Source organism: Dendrobates tinctorius, unplaced genomic scaffold (genome assembly GCF_039654945.1).
Source record: "Dendrobates tinctorius isolate UK_male_01 unplaced genomic scaffold, ASM3965494v1 ptg000245l, whole genome shotgun sequence".
Lineage (NCBI taxonomy): Eukaryota > Metazoa > Chordata > Amphibia > Anura > Dendrobatidae > Dendrobates > Dendrobates tinctorius.
In genome coordinates this window covers 13,578,175-13,600,836 of record NW_027361912.1, presented here as the reverse complement: position 1 = coordinate 13,600,836, position 22,662 = coordinate 13,578,175, and the positions used below count along the sequence as shown (strand labels likewise).

Sequence of the window (22,662 nt, the reverse complement as noted above, 5' to 3'; positions counted from 1 at the left end):
AATAACTTTTAATAAAAAAAGGTGCAGTTTTTTCGTATTGGGTGGTAGTTGCTATGGTTTATTATAATTGCCACAGTCTGGTTACACTGACAGAAACCTGACCTTGTGGCTATGTGCCCACGTTGCAGAAATTCTGCAGCATTTCCGCATCTCCCCGCAACAGGTAAAACGCATGCGGAATTCGCTTGCAGTTTCCCGCAAAACACAAGCGTTTTCCAAGCGTTTTTAGCTTGCAGAATGCTAGAGCTTTTCCAAGTGATTTGAGGCATCGCTTGGAAAAGTGATTGACAGATTGGTCACACTTGTCAAGCATACTGCTTGACAAGTGTGACCAACTTTTTACTATTGATGCTGCCTATGCTACGCAGCATCAATAGTAAAAGAATGTTAAAAATAATTAAAAAAAAAAAAAAAAATATATATATATATATATATATATATATATATATATATATATATATATATATATATATATGGATATTCTCATCTCAGTGGCGTTCCCGGTCCTCAATGGCGCTGCCGGCAAGTTCCGTTCCCAGGCGTGCTTTTTGAGAATGACCTTTGTCATGTCGCATGACAGCTACGTGACCAGAGGTCATTCTCACAAAGCAGAGAACTTGCCGGCAGCGCCGCTGAGGACTCCGGGGGCCGACAGAGGGTAAGTATATGCCTATTTTTTATTTTAATTCTATTTTTTACAGGAATATGGTACCTAGGGCCTGGAGGACAGTCTCCTCTCTTCCAGTCCCTGGGTACCATCCGCACATGAAGTGCTCACTTTACGCATGGTGGGCATAGCCACATGCGTAAAGTGAGCCTTTCAATGCAATCCTATGGCGGCGGAGTCGCTGCGATTCCGCAAAATTAATGGATAAGCTGCGGATTTTTTCGCTATGCGATTCTGCAGTGGAAAAATGCGCAGCATTGGCAAAGCAACTGCGGAATCCTATAGGATTGCATGGGATGCGTTTTGTTAGCATTTTTTTTAAGTGTTTTCGCAGCGGCAAAACGTGGCGGAAATGCTTAAAAAAGGTGCCTGTGAGCATCTTCAGTTGGAAGCTCCACTGCTGTGACCTGCAGATAATTACACCATGTACTATCCCCAAGTCATAGAAGTCCTCCGCATTAAAGAAGACAAGGTGAACAGCAGTGTGAGCAGCCTCTTATTACATCAGCGCTCCTGGTATCTCCAGTATTAGATCAGACAGGGTGGACAGCAGTGTGAGCAGCCTCTTCTTACCTCAGCGCTCCTGGTATCTCCAGTATTAGATTAGACAGGGTGGACAGCAGTGTGAGTGGCCTCTTCTCAACCCTTTTATGATGTATGAAGTACTTGTATGTCAAAAGTCTTGTCCTTGCCCTTGATGTGGGCTCTCATGCTGATTGCTGCATTTGGATCCCGTGCCCTCTCGTGCTGAGCCTGTATTTTTCACCACACATGCTAGCTGATTTTAATCAGTCATTATGTGCCTTTTAAAGGAAATCTGTCAGCAGGATTTTGCAACCTCATTTGAAAGCAAACAACTGATAAATGAACCCAAGTAATGCAAAGATCCCCTAAAAGATCAACAAAACAACCTATGAAAAATTGGAGACTTTGTAAAAAAGAAAATATCCAGACTGAGGTGGTGCCTAAAAATGCATCACGTGGCTAGACCATACATGATTGACACAAAGCAACAATCTTCATGGACTGTGATTTTTATGAAAATAATTCAATATCCTATCTGCTCATACAAAATCATGGATCTGTGTCTGAGAATATCAGCCACATAAAAGGGTAAAAAAAAATGATCTCAAGACAAAGGATAGATTATAAATACAAGAGTAGCCTAGAAAAAAAGTTGGCAAAATAGTGGATTAGTAGCCAGTATTGTGCCAAGTGCATAATAGAGGTATGACACAAATAACATCTAGTGATACAATAAATAGGTCACTCACAATGATCTCTTGATTGTACTATTCCATTTTTATCCATGGTACAGGAGGCCTCTCGATCATTCAGTTGCCACCTAGTGGTGATAATAAATAAAAGTCAGACTTTTAAGAGTACTTAAATTTACTCCACTGAAATCCCAAGGGAAATGGTTAGATCTACCTTTTACATAGGGAATGAGGCATTACTATGGACTTTCATGATGTTTCCAAAAATAACAGCACAGGCGATGAAATATAAGTAAACTTACTGTCGGTAACTAAAGTGCTGAGTGCAAACAGACAGATTCCAAGAAAATTTGATCACATGTGCTGTGCAGGATCAGCAAGTGCTCTATCCATATCTTACAACCAGGCCTCCATAATTACATCTATTAAGTGCAGGTCCGCCACGTTCTGAATCCCGCTAATGCACATTTCGCATAGGCTTCTTCTGAAGGGGCCCTTCTATTCCATCTAATAGCACTTATTAGCACTCCGTCATTAGACACATGGTAAGGTTTTAATATTGGAGGTGAGGGCTAGAGATGAGTGAACCTGAAATAAAAGTTGGAGCGAGGAGAGGGATAATATTTTCCAACTCAAACATTCGGGTACAGTTTCTGGTTCACGTTTGGGTAAAGTTCTGGGTCTCATACCAGTCTGTTTACAGTCCTATGTCGGCAGTGATGTCAGCAACTTGGCCCAACTGTTTAGTGACGGCTTCGGTCGTGTATTGGGTCTGGATGACAGCCCCATCTCTTCAGTGACATTTTTCTCTTTTATTTTTTTTTTTCTGTTAACTTAGATGCTGCTTTATAGCCTATAGAGAAGCCTGTGGGGAAACACAGAAAAAAGACAGCCAGCAGCGTTTTTTTTTTTTTTGGGAATAATGTTTAAAAAAAAAAAAAAAAAACACAAAGTGAAAGAAGCCAAAACGTGCAGTTTATAGTTCATGTAATAGCTCTTCATTGCCCACCACCACCACCACCATTCCCCCAACAAATCTAAGCTAAAAAAAAAAAAAAAAAATTGATATGTGCAAAACCGTTCTCTGAAATCGTTATGTTATCAGAAATACAGAATACATAGGAAATTTGATTTCACTAAGCCAATTGCCTGGAAATTTGTGGTTACACATACATGCAACTAATAATTGGTTTTGTGTGTTGTATCTGGCTTCCACCTGTTTTATACATCCAAGAGCGTTGACGTTTTTCTGAAGGCTGGGAGCAGGTGCGTCAGTCACAGAAATAGAGAAATAATTTAATATGGCAGTAAGAACAGCTTAAAATTCTAGCAATATGTGTTGTGCAAGTTAAAATGCTCCGTGCCAAAATATGGAGCATTTATGAGATTTTGCAACTCCTTTTTATGTTCCTTTTAGGTTTTCTTCCCTTTTGCTTTTACATTAAAGGGACTAAAGGCAGGGCTGTGGAGTCGGTAAGCCAAACCTGCGACTCCGACTCCGACTCCTCAATTTCCCTTACACCAACTCCGACTCCGACTCCCACACATATTGCTTATATTTAAGTGAAAAATTTATTGTAGTACAATGTGAACCTCAGACATTTAATCATTTTTATGATCCAATAATCAAGATATTTAGATAGAACAGAATATATATTGGTGTACTACCCGGTTTTCATTCTTTTTGGTACAGATACGATATGGATAGAGCAGATTTCTAATCTGCTTTTGCTATTGAAAACATTATCTATGAGCTCAAAAACCTTTCAGGTGATGCGGTTTTTTAAAAAGATGATCAGCTTTTGCAGCTGAAAAACGTATCCTCAAAAAACACAGGAAAAACGCTGTGTGTGAATGTAGCCTTAGATCAGGAATATAACAGCCATTTATAGGACATTTCATAACTTTCCCAAACTCCTATGAAAAAATATTCAGCACATCCTGCATTGAATTACTGTACCCAATTTATTATATTTTTTAGGAGTCGGAGTCGGTCCATTTTATACCGACTCCAACTCCGACTCAGACTCCACCAAAATGAGCACCGACTCCGACTCCACAGCCCTGACTAAAGGACATTTTTTGGCATGTTGTCATTTGCCACTTGCCCTGTTTCTTGCCAAACCATTTTGCTTTTGTTGGACTATGTTCTAAAGGTCATGCTGAGATATAGAAGTAATCATTGCCTAATTTTCCCTGGCTAAAACCACGAAACGTTTGAAGTCTGCCCAAGGATAAACCTTTATGGAAGGACAGGCTGTGGGTCTCCTGACCTGAACTCTACTGCCTCATTTATGCTTATAAGGCTGTCAAGTTCAGGAGACCCGTGACCGGTCCATTCATCATGGTCCACCACCATGTCGTCATCTATGGGGAATTGTTTCAGAATCTTTATTGGGCCGTCTTGACTATCAGATGTTGTAGAAAATAGAGGCTCATCTGTTGGCAGTTCCTTATCGGAAAAAAAGTGTCAGTTGTATTTGAAATCAATCAGTTGAATATTATGGCTGTCCATTGTATTCTCATGCCTCTCTGGAGAGAAAGGGGAAATGAGGAGAAGATGGGGTCTGTATTGTTGGCTTTTAGCATACCTTATCCTTTCTTACACTAGGCAGATTTATAACTATGGGTGCTCGACATGTTTATGGTCAAACTGAAGGGCTTTTTTAGCTGCTCAAACTTTTGACAATTACCACTTTGGTAATTGACCAATATAATCTTTATTTTTCCTGTAATGTGAAGAGGAGTGTTGTAGGACTAACTCCTTTTTTTTTTTTCAAAGTTAAGACCCCCACACACATTAGATAGCTGATGGTCGAGCGATCTTTCCTGACTTCCTGATACTCAGGGACAGACACTCCTGTGTTCTGACCATTGACTTCTGTGTTTGACCATTGACAATTCAAAAGTCCCTGAATCCACCTCATCATCATCATCATCATCTTTCTGGCGGCCACCATGCACATTCGATGGTTGGCCTGTACCTCTGAAATTGGTGGGTTAGTTTGACACTTTTCTAAAGTGTATAGGGTGTGGAGTGCAATAGGCCTCAAGTTTTATATGGGTACTGTTTTGATGGGATTGCAATTGATGTAATATGCCTCATATACAGTATAATATCTAGATTCTTTAAACGTACAGTAACACATTAAATGGTTTTATACATTTTTACTGTATTACAGATGGATAATCTTCAACAGTCAATCAATTTGTTAAACTCCTTCTTAAATGAAAACACCTCCAATTTAAAGCAGTTATCGACACAGCTGAGTAAGTCTTCTGTCCTTTGGATGTTTATACAGTGAATACGTGAGGTGTGCTTGTAAAAAGAAAAAAATATAAACTTTTCTACTTTCATTTGCAGAATCCCAATCTTTTAATCCGATGGAAGAGTCACCAGTCCGAACATTTTTGAAAGTTTACAAAAAATAAAACGTGAAGTGGAGATCTATTGTTGCGATGATGACTTGCCATAGCTTAAGTCTTGATTCACTGTAAATATGCAATAAATGTATTGTGATACTTTTTTTTTTTTTTTTTTTTTGTACTTATTCTTAAGTGCTCTCCTCTTTTCACATACAGACATATGTCTCTTCTCAGCTTTAAACATCATAACATAAGTCCGTCTTATAATCCTCACGTGTTCAACCATAGAGGAGCGAAAAACTAAAGAGGCAGATGCTAATTGCCCCAATTTAGGGGGAAAAAATCCTTCTCTATTCCAGATTTGGCAATCTTGACTAGTTTCCTGGATCAACTTCCCATCCCTAGCACTTATAACCTGTAATACGTTTTCGATTTAAGCGTTTCCGTTCCTCCTTGAACTTGCTTAGTTAATTACAACATTTTGTTGACTGAGAATTCCCTAGTGTCACTACTCGTACAGTGAAGAATCCATAATCTCGCTCCTCGTACAGTATATAATCCCTAATCTCATTACTCATACAATACCATATGGAAGGGAGTACTAAGATGTGAAAAAAATATAACTTTTATTGGTATTTTCTAAAATAAAATGTGATAAAAAAAAAACAACTGACTGCAGTGGTACCATATATTAAAATCGTGAAAAAAAAAAAAATATATATATATATATTCACTATTGTATGTCCTAGGAACGTGTCCTTCAAAAGTGGTCCCTAAGTATAGTGAAAGGAAATCTATAATTCCTGTCTAGGGGACATTGGCTAAAACTCTCAAATGGCCATTAATTCCACATGGACAATTATCCCACTGTAGTCTATTTGAAGGGCAAAATATATGATGGTCTACAAGGACCAATGTGTCATATCTTGTATATAATGGTGGAAATTGCAGAAATTTGGATGAGAGGTGCCTGCGCAGTGTGGCATCGGAGTCAGCGCGTGCACATACTGCACTACATCTTAAATTGTAGGCGAAAAGCAGGCACCACACAACAAATGTGAATCAGAACTAATATCAAACAGGGATCAACCTTATCCATGCAAAGGCATATGTAAAATAAACACAAGAGAGCAAATAGTATGCATATCAATAGGGGTCATCTCAATAAATTTGATTTAATTTGAGACAAAAAAAGCAAATACACACCACAATATGAAAACATTTAAAATGCCAAGATAGGCTGACAACAAAAACTGACCAATGAGGTCCTTCCCTGGGCACAGATCACAAGGCACAGTCCGATTAAAGAAAATATGCAATGTCCAGTAATATTTCACAATGTGGATACACTCATAAATAGCGTAGTATAAAAATCACATATGCAGGTCTATACTGAAACACATATCCTCAAACTCCAAAGCAAAAGGAAAAAATGTTGTACTGCCAGCCCTGTTAACCCCTTAGTGACAGAGCCAATTTGCAGCTTAATGACCGGGCCAATTTTTACAATTCTGACCACTGTCACTTTGAGGTTATAACTCTGGAACGCTTTAACGGATCACGCTGATTCTGAGATGTTTTTTTCTTGACATATTGTACTTCATGTTAGTGATAAAATTTCTTCGATATGACTTGCATTTATTTATGAAAAAAATGGAAATATGGCAAATCTTTAAAATTTTGCAATTTTCAAACTTAATTTTTATGCCCTTAAATCAGAGAGATGTCACTCAAAATACTTTAATAAATAACATTTCACATGTGTACTTTATATCAGCACAATTTTGGAAACAATTTTTTTTTTGTTAGGAAGTTATAAGGGTTAAAAGTTGACCAGCGAGTTCTCATTTTTACAACAATCTACAAAACCGTTTTTTAGGGACCACATCACATTTAAAGTCACTTTGAGGGGTGTACATGACAAACTACCCAAAAGTAACACCATTCTAAAAACTGCACCCCTCAAGGTGCTCAAAACCACATTCAAGAAGTTTATTAACCCTTTACGTGCATAACAGGAACTGAAGCAATGTGGAAGGAAAAAAAAATAACATTTAACTGTTTTTTACAAATCTTTTACTTCAGAACCAACTTTTTTATTCTCTCAAGTGTAAAAAGAGAAAATGAACCGGAAAATTTGTTGTGCAATTTCTCCTAAATACGCCGATACCCCATATGTGGGGGTAAACCACGGTTTGGGTGCATGGCAGAGCTTGGAAGGGAAGGAGCGCCGTTTGACTTTTTCAGTGCAGAATTGGCTGGAATTGAGATCGGATGCCATTTGGAGAGCCCCTGATGTGCCTAAACAGTGGAAACCCCCCACAAGTGACTCCATTTTGGAAAGTAGACCTCCTAAGGAGCTTATCTAGATGTGTGGTGAGCACTTTGAACCCCCAAGTGCTTCACAGAAGTTAATGGTGAGCTGTAAAAATAAAAAAAATCATTTTTTTTCAAATGATTTTTTTGCCTCCAATTTTTTATTTTCACAAGGGACACAGGAGAAATTAGGCCCCCAAAGTTGTTGTCCAGTTTGTCCGGAGTACGCTGATACCCCATATGTGGGGGTAAACCACTGTTTGGGCGCATGACAGAGCTTGGAAAGGAAGGAGCGTGTTAAATAATTTGGTTGTTAATTTATTACACTCAGTTCTGTACATTGCTTTAGCTGACACTACATAGGTTATTCTTGGAAGTTTAGCTCATGTTAAATGTCAGCTCCACTGCATATTTAAGTTTAGCTCATGGTAAAAGGTCGGCTCCATTTATAGAGACCACGTGCTTTAAGAGACGTATATAATTCATGGCTCACTGGAGAGGGCGCTTGCTCCCTCCCCATCATGAGACAGACGCGAGGATGTCATCTCTGCATGGACATAGCATTGAATGGACAGACAGCTGATATGTAACTTTGCTACGTGAGAAGCCGAACAGAGACGGACGCCATTTGCCATGTGGGATCCCAGAGAAAGAAGGTTACAAGCTTTGCTATGAACTAATGGACAATCTCTTTTATAATCATGCACCTATTTTTATGTTTTTCAGTAAGAATCTTTTCTTTGATGGAAGAATCCAAATAAACCACTACATTTTTATCTGGTAACTAGTCCTAAGTATTTTACAAGAATACACATTATTTTACCGAGCGTCATTTTGGAATGCAGACTTTGATTGAATGGTCTGCGGGCGTCATGTTGCGTTTGCAGAGCCCCTAATGTGCCTAAAGAGAAGAAACCCCCCACAAATGACCCCATTTTGGAAACTAAACCCCCCTCCAAGGAGCTTATCTAGATGTGTTGTGAGCACTTTCAGCCCCCAAGTGCTTCACAGAAGTTTATAACGCAGAACTGTGAAAATAAACATTTTTTTCCACGCAAATGATTTTTTTAGCCCACAATTTATTTTCCCAAGGGTCACAGGAGAAATTAGGCCCCCAAAGTTGTTGTGCAATTTGTCCTGAGTACGCTGATGCCCTATGTGTGGGGGTAAACCACTGTTTAGGTGCGCGGCAGAGCTCACAAGGGAGGGAGCACAGTTTGATTCCAGCCAATTTTGCATTCAAAAAGTCAATGGTGGCGCCATGTCGCATTTGGAGACCCCCGATGTACCTAAACAGTGGGAACACCCCCCATTCTAACACCAACCCTAACCCCTTTATTTCATTATTTTTCCCCTAAGGGGGTGTTAAAAAAAAAAAAAAAAAAATACTGATCACTGTGATAGGGTCTGTCACAGTGACCAAAAAGAAACCAATAGGAAAAATCTTCCTATTTTTGCCAGGTGCTGGCGGGCGCTCTGCACAAACGCCCGCCATTTTCTTACAGGAAGAAGACACCGGAGGCCGTGGGGGGGAAGCCAGGAGACCAAGGGACACCGGGGGGAATCAGGGACCCTATTTCTCCTCTGATGTGCGATCACTTCAGAGGAGAGAGAAATTAAATGGCACATCTGAATTGTTTTTTTGTATTTGCAGTCGCCGTTTATACAGTTAGTAACGGCGATTGTAAAATCGGGGTTGGTAAAACCCGAATCATGTTCTCTGGGGTCTCTGCTGCTCTCGGTTGCCAAAACCCTGGAGAAAATCCGACTCTGGAGGACGCTACTCACCTAAACCTCAAAGCTGTTAAAAAAAGCGGCAATGTGGTTTAAGTACCCTTAACTGCTACTGTGAAAAGGCGTATTGGCAGTCGTTAAGGGGTTAAGGTAGCTGTCCCTATGTAGATCAAGAGAAATAAAGATCTGAAAAAACATGCACTATTAAGAGATTGGAATGTCGGATTAGACGCAATGCACATGCGCCAACGACGTAACAGCTAGTGCACGTGTGTAAAATACCCCAGTGCACAGTGAGGAGCATTACGCATGTGTTTAATATCAGAGACGGCAATGATTGCTATAAAGAAAGTGCTTTATGCACAGGCGCTCAAGAATCGACAGCACGGATGGATAGGACTGCATGAGAAATCATTTTACTAACTTGCCGTATGTAAGACCTTTTGAATTATTACCCTGGAAAGGATGTCCCTTAACATATTTCCCTGTAAAATCAACTTTGGTTTCATTTTTGTGTGCCCCTGTAAAAGTGGTGTCACACTCTGACAACATTGGTCACAGCAGTGACCTTGGAGTCAGAAATGCTTCCAGGAGCGATTTCCCTTGTCGATTGTGCACTGTCCCCATACATTTGTGACGTTTTGATACCCTAGAAAGACCTCCGGGGGGTCACTGCAAAAAAGCTCGGATTTCCTATAGACTAACATTGGGCTCGTTGCTCGGGTCGAGTTTCCAAGTATTACAATTTGCTCAACCCGAGCAATGAGCACCCAAGCATTTTAGTGCTCGCTCATCACTAGTCTGAAGCAATCTTTCATACACAGGCCAGGTTTGTCGGGGCAAGTGTCGCATTGATAAATGGAGTCCTTGCGTATTCCCGTTTTGTAACGCACGCAGCACCTCTTTTATGACCTTCCTTTTTTCCACTTTGTGGGACCTCACCCAGGAAATGTTGACCTGGTACGATACGAGCACCTTCAGTTCTGGAAGTACTAGGGCCCGCTCTTCCTGATTTCCAAAGATTAAGGCCTTGATCACTACCTCCTGGAACTGAAGGTACGAAGTTTCGGACTGGCTTGCACAGCAGGAAAGCGTTGAGCTTTGCCATCTGTACGATGTGCACGGCCAGCTTTTTGTACCAAACCTTGGCCTTTCTCAAAACACTACGGCTGGAGGACTTGATCAGAGAGAACACCCCCCCATGTTTTTGTTGTACCCCAGTACAAAGTCCGGTTTGCAGACCTGTGCAGAGGTACCTCGTACAATGGTGGTTAAGAAAGACATCCCTCTTGTACTTGACCACCAGCATGTTGTCACTACTTTGGACTCTGCTGTCACCCCTTCTGATCATCTGCACAATTAGTGGTTTTGGGAGGCCGTTATGATTTTTGCATATAGTACTGCAGTCTGCGGTACGTCTATCAGACAGGGACTTAGAGTGGGATGCTGATACAAAATTTATCCACATAGAGGTCATAGCCTTTATCCAGCAGTGGGTGCACCAAATCCCACACAATTTTCCCACTAACTCCCAGGACAGGGGGGCATTCAGGGGTTTCAATACAGGTGTCCTTCCCTTCATAAACTCTAAACCTGTGGTTGTACCCTGAGGTACTTTCACTCAATTTATAGAGGTTAATTCGGTACCTGGCCCTCTTACTGGGCAGGTACTGATGGAATTCGAGCCAACCCTTGAAATGAATTAGAGACTCATCCATGCAGATGTCCCTTTGGGACACGTACACTTCAGCAAACTTTTTGTTATAGTATTCGATGACTGGCTGAACTTTGAACAGACAGTCAAAGTTGGAGTCGTCTCGGGGAGGACACCATGCATTATTTGTATAATGCAGGAATTTGTGGATGGCCTCAAAACTTGTCCGAGCCATGACCATTTGGAACACTGGAGTGTTGTATAAAACATCAACACTCCAATATTGCCGAAGTTCTGGCTTCTTCGGGATCCCCATGTGAAGGACCAGGCCCCAAAACTGCATCATTTCAACTGCGTCTACGGGAGACCAGTTAGAAAATGATGAACTGGGGTTTTGTGCCAATAATTGATGAGCATACAAATTGGTTTGGCCCACCATGAGGTTAACAAAATCCTCAGAGAAAAGGACTTTGAAACAGTCTAGTTCTGTGAGTCCAGTGGTGTCAAACCTGATTCTGCCACAAAATCTGGAATCGGTGGATTATAATTTTCAGGGGCCGAGGTCCATAATGGGGGGCGCTGGTTCATCTTCTGGAATGGGGGCACTGCTTCACCTGTCTTTGGATGTCTGAGTGGCGGTTCAGCAGCACCTGAGGAGGAAGACGAGGAGGAAGAGGACAAATCTGAAAAATAAAGAATTGTGGGATCCTCTCCCTCGCTATCAGTGTTTGGAGGCAAGGAAAGCGTATGCCTCCTCCACTGAATAGCGCTTGTGGGAAGAGCGGGATGACATTTTTTTTTAAGTAGTGATTGTGTCAGAAATTTATTTAACTGTGTGTGAGAGTGTACTTGATGTAAGCTTTTTTTTGTTTGAAAAAAAAAAAAGCAACCAGGGAGAATAAAAAGTCAGTGAAAAGTGGAAAACCGCAGGCACGAGCTTTGATGAGTGAACTGCGTCACTAATCAAAGCTCAGCGGCTGCTGGATGTGTGTACGGGGGTAGCGCAAAGGGGGGTGCAAAAGAGTGGAAAAGAGCAAGCACGAGTGTTGATCGGTAAACTGCATCACCAATCAATGCTCGGTGGCTGCTAAATGTGTGCACAGAAGTGGCGCAAAGTAGGATGAAGGGGGGGATTGGGGTGGATGAGGAAAGATCGGGCAGGGATCAAAACACAGTTGTGTCTCTACTTTCTTTTGTCTTGTCTTCTCTGTTCTTTCTTCAGCAGGGATTGTGGTGTCACAGGTTTCTGTGGCACCACAAGGCCCGGCACAGCACAGATCCTGTAGTGACCGCTCTGCTGAAATCCTCAGCTACTTTAAGGACCTGCAGCGCGGTCACAGAGCGGTCATACTGCTGCTGTGCCCTGTCATTGGTGCTATCCATGATGACCGATCGCACCACTCAAAGCAATACCAGGTGATGCTGGCATTGCCAAGCAACAGCTTAGGATCGGAGCTCAGAGCTCCCATCCTAGGCAGGTAGCATCCAGGGCACAGCCAGGTCACTGCGCAGTCACACTGTGGCTGTTCAGGCGATGTTCCCAGGCATCAGCCTAGGATCCGTGTTCTTGGAACACGGATCCGTGTTCTTGGAGCACTGATCCAAGCCTGGGACAATTGGCTGTTCATAATTCAACAGCCAATCATAGCGATCATGGTTGCGGGAGGGCTGCGAACCCCCCCAGGATGACAGTCCCATCTACCCAGAGGTACGATAGCGCCGGAATTTTAATGCGATCACCGCGACTTCAGTCACAGTGTCACATAAAATGACATGATCCGTCCATGGTCAAACAGGCCCAGGTCACATGGACGGATTATTACGTCCGATGTCAGAAAGGGGTTAAAGGTAGCCTGCCTCCCAATCAAGGTGTCCTGTGTTTACAAGCTATTTTATATGGCGCAAACAGCCTTTACTTACAGAACACACCATTTTGAACAGTAAATCAAGCAGGAAAATTCCACACCTTGACAGTCGGGATGAATGATCTGCTCCAAGCTCAGCATCAGTGACGTGGTGACATAATCAAGGTTTCGGCGGGTCATTAAGGCTGCGTTCCCAGCCAGGCTGACCGGTTGCCTCAGCATCATGAGAAAAAGTCACTGAGTTCACCGCAGATCACTGTCATGATCTCGACCTCAATGAGCTCACCGCTGCTCACAGATGCTGTGCTCGCAGCAGCTCACTCATCAGTGGTTCTCAGCCTGGATAGTCGCATCTTGGCATCGTCCAGGTTGAAAGCGCTTTACCCCCCCACGCCTCAGACATGGATTATGCCATGGGACAGAAGGAAGGACAGGTGAGGGATATGGTTTTTTATTTTTGTTTTATTACAGGAGACAAGGACTTCAATGGAAAGGGAGTTAGGTTATTTATAAATAAAAATGTAAAACGGTTTTGTTTTATTTCTAATAAAAGACTTTATTCTTGCTCTGTCTTTATTTACCATACAAGTATAGGATTAGTAATGGAGTGGTATCTTATAGACACCTCTCCATTACTAATCTGTGGGCTTCATGTCACCGGGAAATACAAATGTGGCATTAATCCCACAAATATTACCCCACTTGCCACCGCCACAGGGCAAGTAGGAAGAGACCCGAAAAGTGTCAGAATTGGGGCATCTAATAGATGTGCCTGTTCTGGGCGGCTGTCGGGGCCAATTTCCATGGCCCTTTAGCAGCCTGAGAATACCAGCCCCTAGCTGTTTGCTTTAGCAAGGCTGGTTGTCAAAAAGGAGGAGGACACCAAGCTGTTTTTTTACATTTTTAAATAAAAAAAAAAAAAACAGCGTGGGTGCCCCTCTTATTGATAACCAGCCTTGCTCAAGCTGATGGATGAGGGTTGCACCCTGTGGCTGTCAGATTTATCTGGCTGGTTATCAAAAAGATGGGAACCCACGTTTTTTTTTTTTTTGTTTTTTTTTTTTTTTAATTTATAGCGCATTTGCCTGATGATGAATATTCCCATCAGCCGCCACCTGCTCTCACTGTTATTAGTGGCAGCGGGTGTATGCTGATGAAAGTAGTAGTCCCATAAGCGGCAATCTGCTCATGCTGTTTTCAATTTAATACAACTCTCAACATTCTTCCCTGATTGCGAGCAGAGCAGGGGAGAATGATGAGAGCTGTCTTCAACACCTGGCGCCCGGGAACTGTGCTAATAGTACTGATGCTTCCAATGGGCCACGACATGTCAGCTGTTATAAACAGCTCACGCCTATTAATTAGTTAAATCCCTCTCTCAAAGCTGACAGCGGGCATTTAACTAGCGCTTCCGGCCGCCGATCCCTGTGATCAGGGGTCGGCAATGCATTGCCTAGACAACCAGAGGTCTTATGGAGACCTCTATGGTTGTTGCAGGCAGATTGCTGTGATCACCGCCCGATGGTCGGCGCTCATAGCAATGCAGCAAATCTACATATGGGTGATGTGCTCATCTCCCATATGTAGCAGAGCCGATCAAGTGTAGCATGCTTCTTGCCTCTTATGGAAGCTATTGAAGCATGCCAAAAGTTTACAAAAAAAAAGTGATTAGAAATTTTTAAAAAAATTGAAAAAAACCTAAAAGTTCAAATCGCCCCCCTTTCACCCCAATCAAAATAAAACCAATAAAAAAAAATCACACATGCACATATTTGGTATCACCGTGTTCAGAATCACCCAATCGCTAAACGGCGTAGCGAGAAAAAAACTAAAAATGCCAGAATCACGTTTTTTGTTTTTTTTTTGGTCGCCGCGGCATTGCATTAAAATGACGGGCGGTCAAAAGAACGTATTTGCAGAAATGTGGTATCATTAAAAACGTCAGCCCGGAGCGCAAAAAATAAACCCTCGCCCGACCCCCGATCACGAAAAATAGAGAGGCTAAGGGTCTCGGAAAGTTGTGCAATTTTTTTTTTTCAACAAACTTTGGAATTTTTTTTCACCACTTAGATAAAAGAGAACCTAGACATGTTTGGTGTCTATGAACTCGTAATGACCTGAAGAATCATATTGGTGAGTCAGTTTTAACATTTAGTGAACCTAGCAAAAAAGCCAAGCAAAAAACAAGTGTGGGATTGCACTTTTTTGTGCAATTTCCCCGCACTTGGAATTTTTTTCCCGTTTTCGAGTACACAACATGGTAAAAACAATGGTGGTGTTCAAAAGTACAACTCGTCTCGCAAAATATAAGCCCTCACATGGCCATATTGACTGAAAAATAAAAAAAGTTATGGCTCTGGAAAAAAGGGGAGCGGAAAACGAAAAATCGAAAAAAGCTCCGGGAGTTAAGGGGTTAATAGCATTCTGATGTCGTGTGGCCACCACACTGAAAACCCGGCTACCAGGAGAAAATAAACATTTATCCTCCCCGTAGCATCAGGCTTTGTCATAGAGGCGCGGCTTCAGTCTACACTTGGTACTTTGTGAGCGGCCTTAGTAACCGCGTCCCTACACTGACTGACAGTGGACTCACTATTGATGCACCTGAGAGCCAGTTATCGGGCAGTGCCTGGGCACCGTTACAGCCACCACTCACTGAGCAATGACTGAAGCTGCGTGTCTATGATCGAAAACCTGAGGGGGTGCCGTAGTATTAGGCTGTGTGCACACGATGCAGATTTGCAGCGGTTCCGCAGCGGATTTTACCGCGTAGAAACGTTGCATTTCTGCATTGTGATGTACAGTAGCCTTAAAATCAATGTAAAAAAAACCACGCTGTGCAGACGCTGCGGATTTTTCCGCGGTACAAAATCCGCAGCATGTTACTTCTTTTGTGCGGTTTTCCATCTCCCCTGTCTCCAAATCCACAGGGGGGAAACCGCACAAAAACCGCATGAAAAATGGAAGAAATCCGCAGGAAAAATGCAGGTCATTTGACCTGCGGATTTCTTCCATTCTGCGCGGAAAAATCCGCAGGGCCAAAAAGTACGTCTGCACTCAGCCTTAATGTTCATGTCCCGATAGCTGAACTTTGTGTGGCAGCCACTAAGCTTTAGAACGCTATTAACCTGCAGATTACCTCCATATACTTATCTTCAGGGTAATAGTGGTCTTTCACATGACAAGTTCCCTTTAGATATTTGTGGCTTCCATTGTATATTCCGCACAGGGTTTCGCACTCTGATTATGTACTCTGCTTCTTTCATGGTCTGTGACCTCTTTTTTTTTTTTTTTTCTCCTTTTTACATCCTAAGCCTTATTGTAGACTAGCGCTGATCTTTGCAGACCAGTCACGTTCACAAATTACAGACCTGACTGGCTCTGCATGCAGCTCTGTGTGCTCTTCTGTATAGCGGATGGGTACAGGACCTGCTTTCTGATTACAGACCCTCCTTTAAGCTGGGATCACACATACGACAAACACGGCCGAGTCTCGCATGTTAGCACCCGGCACTGCCGCCGGCACTCGAGTGGAGCGTGATGCTCCATGTATTGCTATGCGGTTACACGCTCCGCTCCCTAGTGCCGGGTATTAACATGTGAGACTCGGCCGTGTTTCTCGCATGTGTGATCCAAGCCATTAGGCCGGCGTCACACTAGAGAGAAATATGGATGAGTGAGAGGCGTAAAAACAACGCATTGCACACGGACCAATGTTTCTCTATGGGGCAGCTCCCATCAGCCGTATATTTCTCGGCCGTATTTTACGGGCCGAGGCAATCGCAGCAATATTGTCGGCGTATTACGGCCAAAATACGCCAATGCAAGTCTATGGGTGCGCAAAATATACGAATTACACACGGACCACATGTGTGACTTGCGAGAAAAACGCAAGACTTCTCCAGGTGACAGGAAATGGGCCAAGCCATTATCAGGAAGCTTAGACATGCTAATTAAACCAAAAAGCGCTCCAGACTTCCCGGAAGAACGCCTCCATGGAGTACTGCAGCTTGTCTACACACATCAATGTAGAGATGCTTGCTTTGGTCCAGGAAAGGCCTGAAATTTTGGACCAAAGGGATGCACAATATTCCAACCGGGCCAGAAAAGAGGCGGCATGGAGGCGCATCTGTGGGCAGTTGTTTCCTGACTTTGTGGAACGTCCACGTGAGGAGCAGCAACAAATGAGTAAGTTCGCAAATTTTTTATCAATCTTAAATGCCAGATATCAGAATTTTTCTAAGTAGCCCCTAAAATTCTATACTGTGGATTTTGGTATCATTGTAAGCGAGAATCTGTGTTTAAAATGACACCCTACTAGGCCACATGACTATGTGATATGTTTTGAAAGTAGGTTTTCACATTTCACCAATGTAATTTGCAATTTTTCTGTCACATTGCAGTTGAAGATGTGATGAGACGCTGGCGCAGCATCCGCAATCAATACCGGCAGGAACGTCAGCAGCGGGCCAGGAGTGGGGCTGCAGCACCGATCAACGAAAGTAGATATATTTTGACCTGCTTCCTGTTTTGGCTCCTATTATGGATCTCAGACCGTAAGTAAAGACATCACACCACATTAAACATATGGAATTTAGGGTCAGATCTCCAGCTTTTTTTTATTTTGATTACATTTCCTAACAGAACTCAGTCCAACCTCACAGAGAGGGAGACAGGGTCGGATTCTGAAGCCATTATAGACCCAGTCGGGGGAGGTGAAGAGGTGGCTGGCCCATCTTCTATGCCTTCCAGCTGCAACCCCCAAGCTCCACTTGCATCAGTTCCTTTACCTGGTCCTGACTCAGCAGCTGCACCAACACCCGGCAGCCCTGAGGAACCAGGCAACAGCAGCAGCCCTACTGTACGTCTGGAGGGCTCCCCCAGCCTGCTGCCATATCCCACCGTGGAAGATGTAGGCGAGAGAAAACTGCCTCTGATACCGGGAGGCCTGTTGACACGGGGGTCCTCAATTACCTGTCCAGGGCTGCCCTGGATGAAGGTGAAGAGGCATATTCCCGAAGCCTGGCCCGGTACCTCCATCCCCTGCTCCGTGAGATGAGGCTATGTGTGTGAGGATCCATTCACATCCTAATTGATGCATGCACACTCCAATATCCCACATGAGGTATTTGAGTTCCTTGAGAGGTGGCAGCTCTCACCTCGTAACCGTCTGTGCCTTACCCCACACCCAGATGTGCATGCTCAATTAGGATCAGAAGTTCCTCCTGCACGTGCACCTACACCTCAACCCATTCCCCCCCAAACCAGCCTTGGCCACAACAGGGCCAAATAGCGGCCTATAACCAATCTGTCCAATATGGCCACTTGTACAGACCCGGTGTTGGAGGCTGGCCCCAACCTGGATTTGGACAACATGGTCATATTGGGGGGTATGATGGACGGGGCTACAATCATCCACAGGAGTATAATCTCCATTTTCCTTATGGCCACTTCACCATTCAGCAACCAGACCCTGGCCACATATTACCCCAGGGCCAAGATTATCCACCCCAACAGGGTGATCGTCAAGCTGGGCCACCCACCCACCAACAAAGAGAGGATGCTCTCCCGCCCTCACCTCCACCAACATACCAGCAATTGTAAACAATCTCATATTGTTATGTGTTTGTGTTAGCAAATGTTTTTGTTTATCTGGTTGTCCAAATATTTTTGAAAAAAAAATGCCCAAATTTTTAGGGCAAAATATGCCATATGAAAATAATATGGTAGCCAGTATCACAAGTTACCTTTTGGCTTTATAAAAAATTTGAAAATGCCAAGTTTTGACTCTTCTTTCATTAATTCATTAAATAAAAAATGAACAAATCTGGTACCAAAATTAACAACACACAAAACAAATTAAAGGAAAAACTTATATTTACGAGTATATAGACTCACATAAGAACATCACAACATAGATACAGCCTGATCTTGCCAGGTAGTAGCACCCTGAGGTGAAACACCTCACAGACTTTGAGTCCTGAGAGCAGACAACGTAAAGGGATCACATGTGAGCAAGGCCTATCCCCATTGTCCACCACACCTTCAGCACCATCAGATGAGGAACAATCATGCATTCTAGTGAAGTTATGGAGGACCACACAAGCTTTGATGACCTCATTGATGTTGGCTTCACTCAGCTGAATGGCTGACTGGAGGTCCCGCCATTGGCACAAAAAATGCCAAAGGCCCCCTCCACCAGTCGTTGGGCACGTGATAGACACAAGTTAAAGATCCTGCGCAGACATGGCCTCATTACATGCCTGGTCAATTGAAAGGTCTCATCCCCCACTAGGACATAAGGCACCGATTCTTGATTGGAGCCTGGAAGCTGACGAGGTGGTGGTAGGTCCAACTGGTTATTGCGCAGCCGCTGACCCATAATGGAAGAATTGAAGACTCGAGAGTCTCCAGTTCTTCCATAATCCCCAATGTCTGCAATTATAAACCTGTAGTTACTGTCAACCAGAGCCAACATAACTGCAGAAAAATATTTGTTTATATTTATATAATTGAGACCCTGAGTTTGGCGGCTTACGCACATGAATGTGCTTCCCATCCAGGGCTCCAATACAATTGGAAAAGTGGCAGCGCTCCTGAAATCCCCTGGCAACCCTCAACCAGTCTCCCATCTTGGGCTCAGGCATGACCACTTGATGAAGTCTGATCCAGATTTGAGAACATGTATCCCGGACTATGCCAGATATGGTAGATTTCCCAAACAAAAACTCCAGATGGAGTGCGGCATAAGAAAGACCAGTTGTGAGGCACCTACAATTAAACAAATGTAGACAAAATATACATTACAACATGCGAAAGGTTTCACAAATTACATATAGATCACCCGAACAGTGTGTAACTACCAAGCAAGGAAAACACTACATATAGACAAGTCAAATGGTTATGTGAATTTAACCTAAACATCATAGTATTCTTACTTAGAGCAGAGATTTGGGATTTATTAAGAAGATAATTCAGCAAAAGGGGTCACTGACAGAGAAATCTTTTGGAAAACGCATCATCAACATACAATATGTATCTGAGGAATACATACCGTAATGTAAGGAAAAGGCACTCCTCAGCAGAGATACATTTGCGCATCCTGGTGTCCTGGAAGGTGAACCCTGGGCACACTGTCTCCAACAAAACATCAAAGATGGCAATGCTCATATGACAATATAGGAAAAACTTGTCAGGATATGTCCGAAGAGATGCATAAATCCTGTGAAAACGGCCTTTATTGAGGCGTTGCCTCAAATGCGGATGCACCCACATTCGTCTCCTCCTCGGATCCACAATCACTGGGTATGGCTTGCCAAAGCGGCGGGAAAGAACCCAGTTGTACAGAACAAGTTCAGTTGGGGTGAGCTGAAGTGTGTCTGACATGTTTGCAACGAACCACCAATACACCAACACAAGCACAGCACCAAAATGGCCAGATTGGAGGCTGCCACCTGTTATAGAAGCAATAAATAGGGTTGCTGATGATGATTTAAATTATTTTCAGGCCTCGAAACCATCAAATGTCCATTTTCCAAGGTTGCGAGAAAAAAACGATATACGGATGCCATACGGATTACATACGGATGCTTACATGCGCATAATACGCGGCCACACCTTGACAACGGATGACATACCATGACTAAGACCGCAAGAGGTTGAAACGTGTTGGTTGTTATGGGGACCCCATCCTTCCTTTCCTTTGTCATTTGTATCTTTGATACATATATTTTAATATGTCTTGAATAAAAGAATTGATTTTATTGGATTACACGCTGGAGATTTTTTTCCTCTTCCATTTTTCATTGTGATCCACGCCTCTGATCAAGGCGGCTCCGTGCATGCTCAGTCAGAGAAACCTGCAGAAGACTGGTGAGCTGACCATTTTCCTTTTCCCCTTTACCTATGCCATTGATGAACGGATGACCTACCGATCACTATTCAGGGAACATTTCTGCGTATTACAACCGTACATTACGGTCCGTATTTTTATACGTTAAGTATGACTCCTGCCTTACTCTGCAATCTGGATCATACTAGTGCATACTATTTTTTGTGAATAATTGACTGTGTACTAGTACTTAGGCGACTATTGGCCCATGTGCAATCCTTGTCATGTCTTTCAATGGATGTGTATCATAATATGTAGCCAGGTCCTGTACAGTCAGTCTCAATCAACGTTCTTTCACAACACAGTAGTATTAGTGCATGTTCCTGAGTAGCATAAACACTACAGGTTTTTATGTGCATTTCACTGCATTAAACACTTAAACAAAGTAGATGTAATGTCATGAAAATTTGTGCCCTCTGTAGTTAAAGAAAGTTTTGGACGGGGCATTTTTATGACTTCCTGGCGCCGCTGGAGTGGCAGCCTGTTACAGTAGCTCCTTCTTTGCTCTTCTTTTTTCTCTATTTTTTCTATTTTTCCTTTCTCTTTTTTATTGTTACTCCAAAGGACATTGCACTATGGAAAACCATAAGAGGACCTGGACCTTCGATGGACTTTTTACCTTGTTTTTGCTTGGATCTATTGTGTTGGGAAATCCAGGAACTGAAAAAGACCCTATTGTCTACTCCAGAGAAGCTATACTGCTGCTTAGGGATACAGCAAGGCAGCATGCTGCTAATAGACCAGAAGACATTCTACCAGAAATAAGGAGGACTAAGAGAAGAGGTTGCAGAGCTGGAGCCCTCAGAAAAGCTAGAAGAAGGCGCTATAGACCTGCTCTTCCCTCCGTCAATATGGGCAATGTGAGGTCACTCGGGAATAAGATGGACGAACTGTCGGCGCTGACCAGACATCATCGGGAATTAAGGGAGTGCAGTATGTTGCTGTTTACAGAGACCTGGCTCACCGAAGGTACTCCGGACACTGTTGTCTCGTTGGATGGGTTTAAACTCATTCACGCGGACAGGACAAGGGAGAGCGGTAAGAGGAAAGGCGGAGGGCTGGCGATATTTGTGAATGATAGATGGTGTGACTCTAGGCACATCGTGGTCAAAGAGCAAACATGCTGTAAGGACATTGAGCTATTAGCTGTGGTCATGAGACTTTTTTATTTACCGAGGGAACTATCGCATGTAATCATGATAGCTGCATATGTCCCCCCTTCTGCGAAAGCTGATGCCGCCACTGAGGTCCTACAATCCACAGTGAGCATGATGCAGTCCCTTCACCCCCAAGCACTCCTTCTGATTTCGGGAGACTTCAATCATGTGTCTCCAGCATCCATACTACCTGGTTGCACACAGTATGTTAACTGCCTCACTAGAGACAACAAAATATTGGACTTGTTCTTTGCCAATGTGAGAGGGGCATATGCCTCGTCAGCCCTACCGCCCCTTGGAAGATCGGATCACAACCTAGTGCACCTCCAACCCGTGTACAAGCCACTTGTACAGAGAGAACCTGCTGTCACTCGCACAGTGAGGATATGGACTGAGGAGAGTGATGATGCTCTGAGAGACTGCTTTGAAACAACCACTTGGGATGTGCTGCAAGATTCCTAAGGTGATGACATGGATGGTCTCACACACTGTATAACGGACTACATTAATTTCTGTGTAGACAACACGGTACCCACAAAAGTACTGAGGTGCTTCTCGAGCAATAAACCATGGATAAGCCCCGGAATAAAGGCTCTTATCAAAGAGAAGAAGTTGGCCTTCAGATCAGGTGACAAGGGCAGGCTGAGAGAGGTGCAGAAAGATCTGAAGAATCTAATCAGGCAGGGAAATGCTAATTATAAGAGAAAGATTTAACTGAAATTGTCACTGAAAAGGATTCATGAAGTCTGGGAGGGTCTAAAGGGGGTTTTACACTAAGCGATATCGCTAGCAATA

General features: G+C 43.1%; 1 protein-coding gene across 3 annotated transcripts in view; it reads left to right on the top strand.

Moving 5' to 3' along the window:
* DSN1 (DSN1 component of MIS12 kinetochore complex) overlaps positions 1–5,411 on the top strand; it is a 37,015-nt gene extending 31,604 nt beyond the window's left edge. For 2 of the 3 annotated variants that reach the window (XM_073557200.1, XM_073557199.1), the window contains exons 9-10: positions 5,067–5,154; positions 5,249–5,411. In XM_073557200.1, coding sequence (XP_073413301.1) covers positions 5,067–5,154; positions 5,249–5,316 — 156 coding nt within the window. In that variant the 3' untranslated portion in view covers positions 5,317–5,411. Of the gene's footprint in view, positions 1–5,066; positions 5,155–5,248 lie in introns of those variants that run through there. The other variant, XR_012222771.1, reaches the window with a different exon arrangement.
* Positions 5,412–22,662: the final 17,251 nt, after the last annotated feature.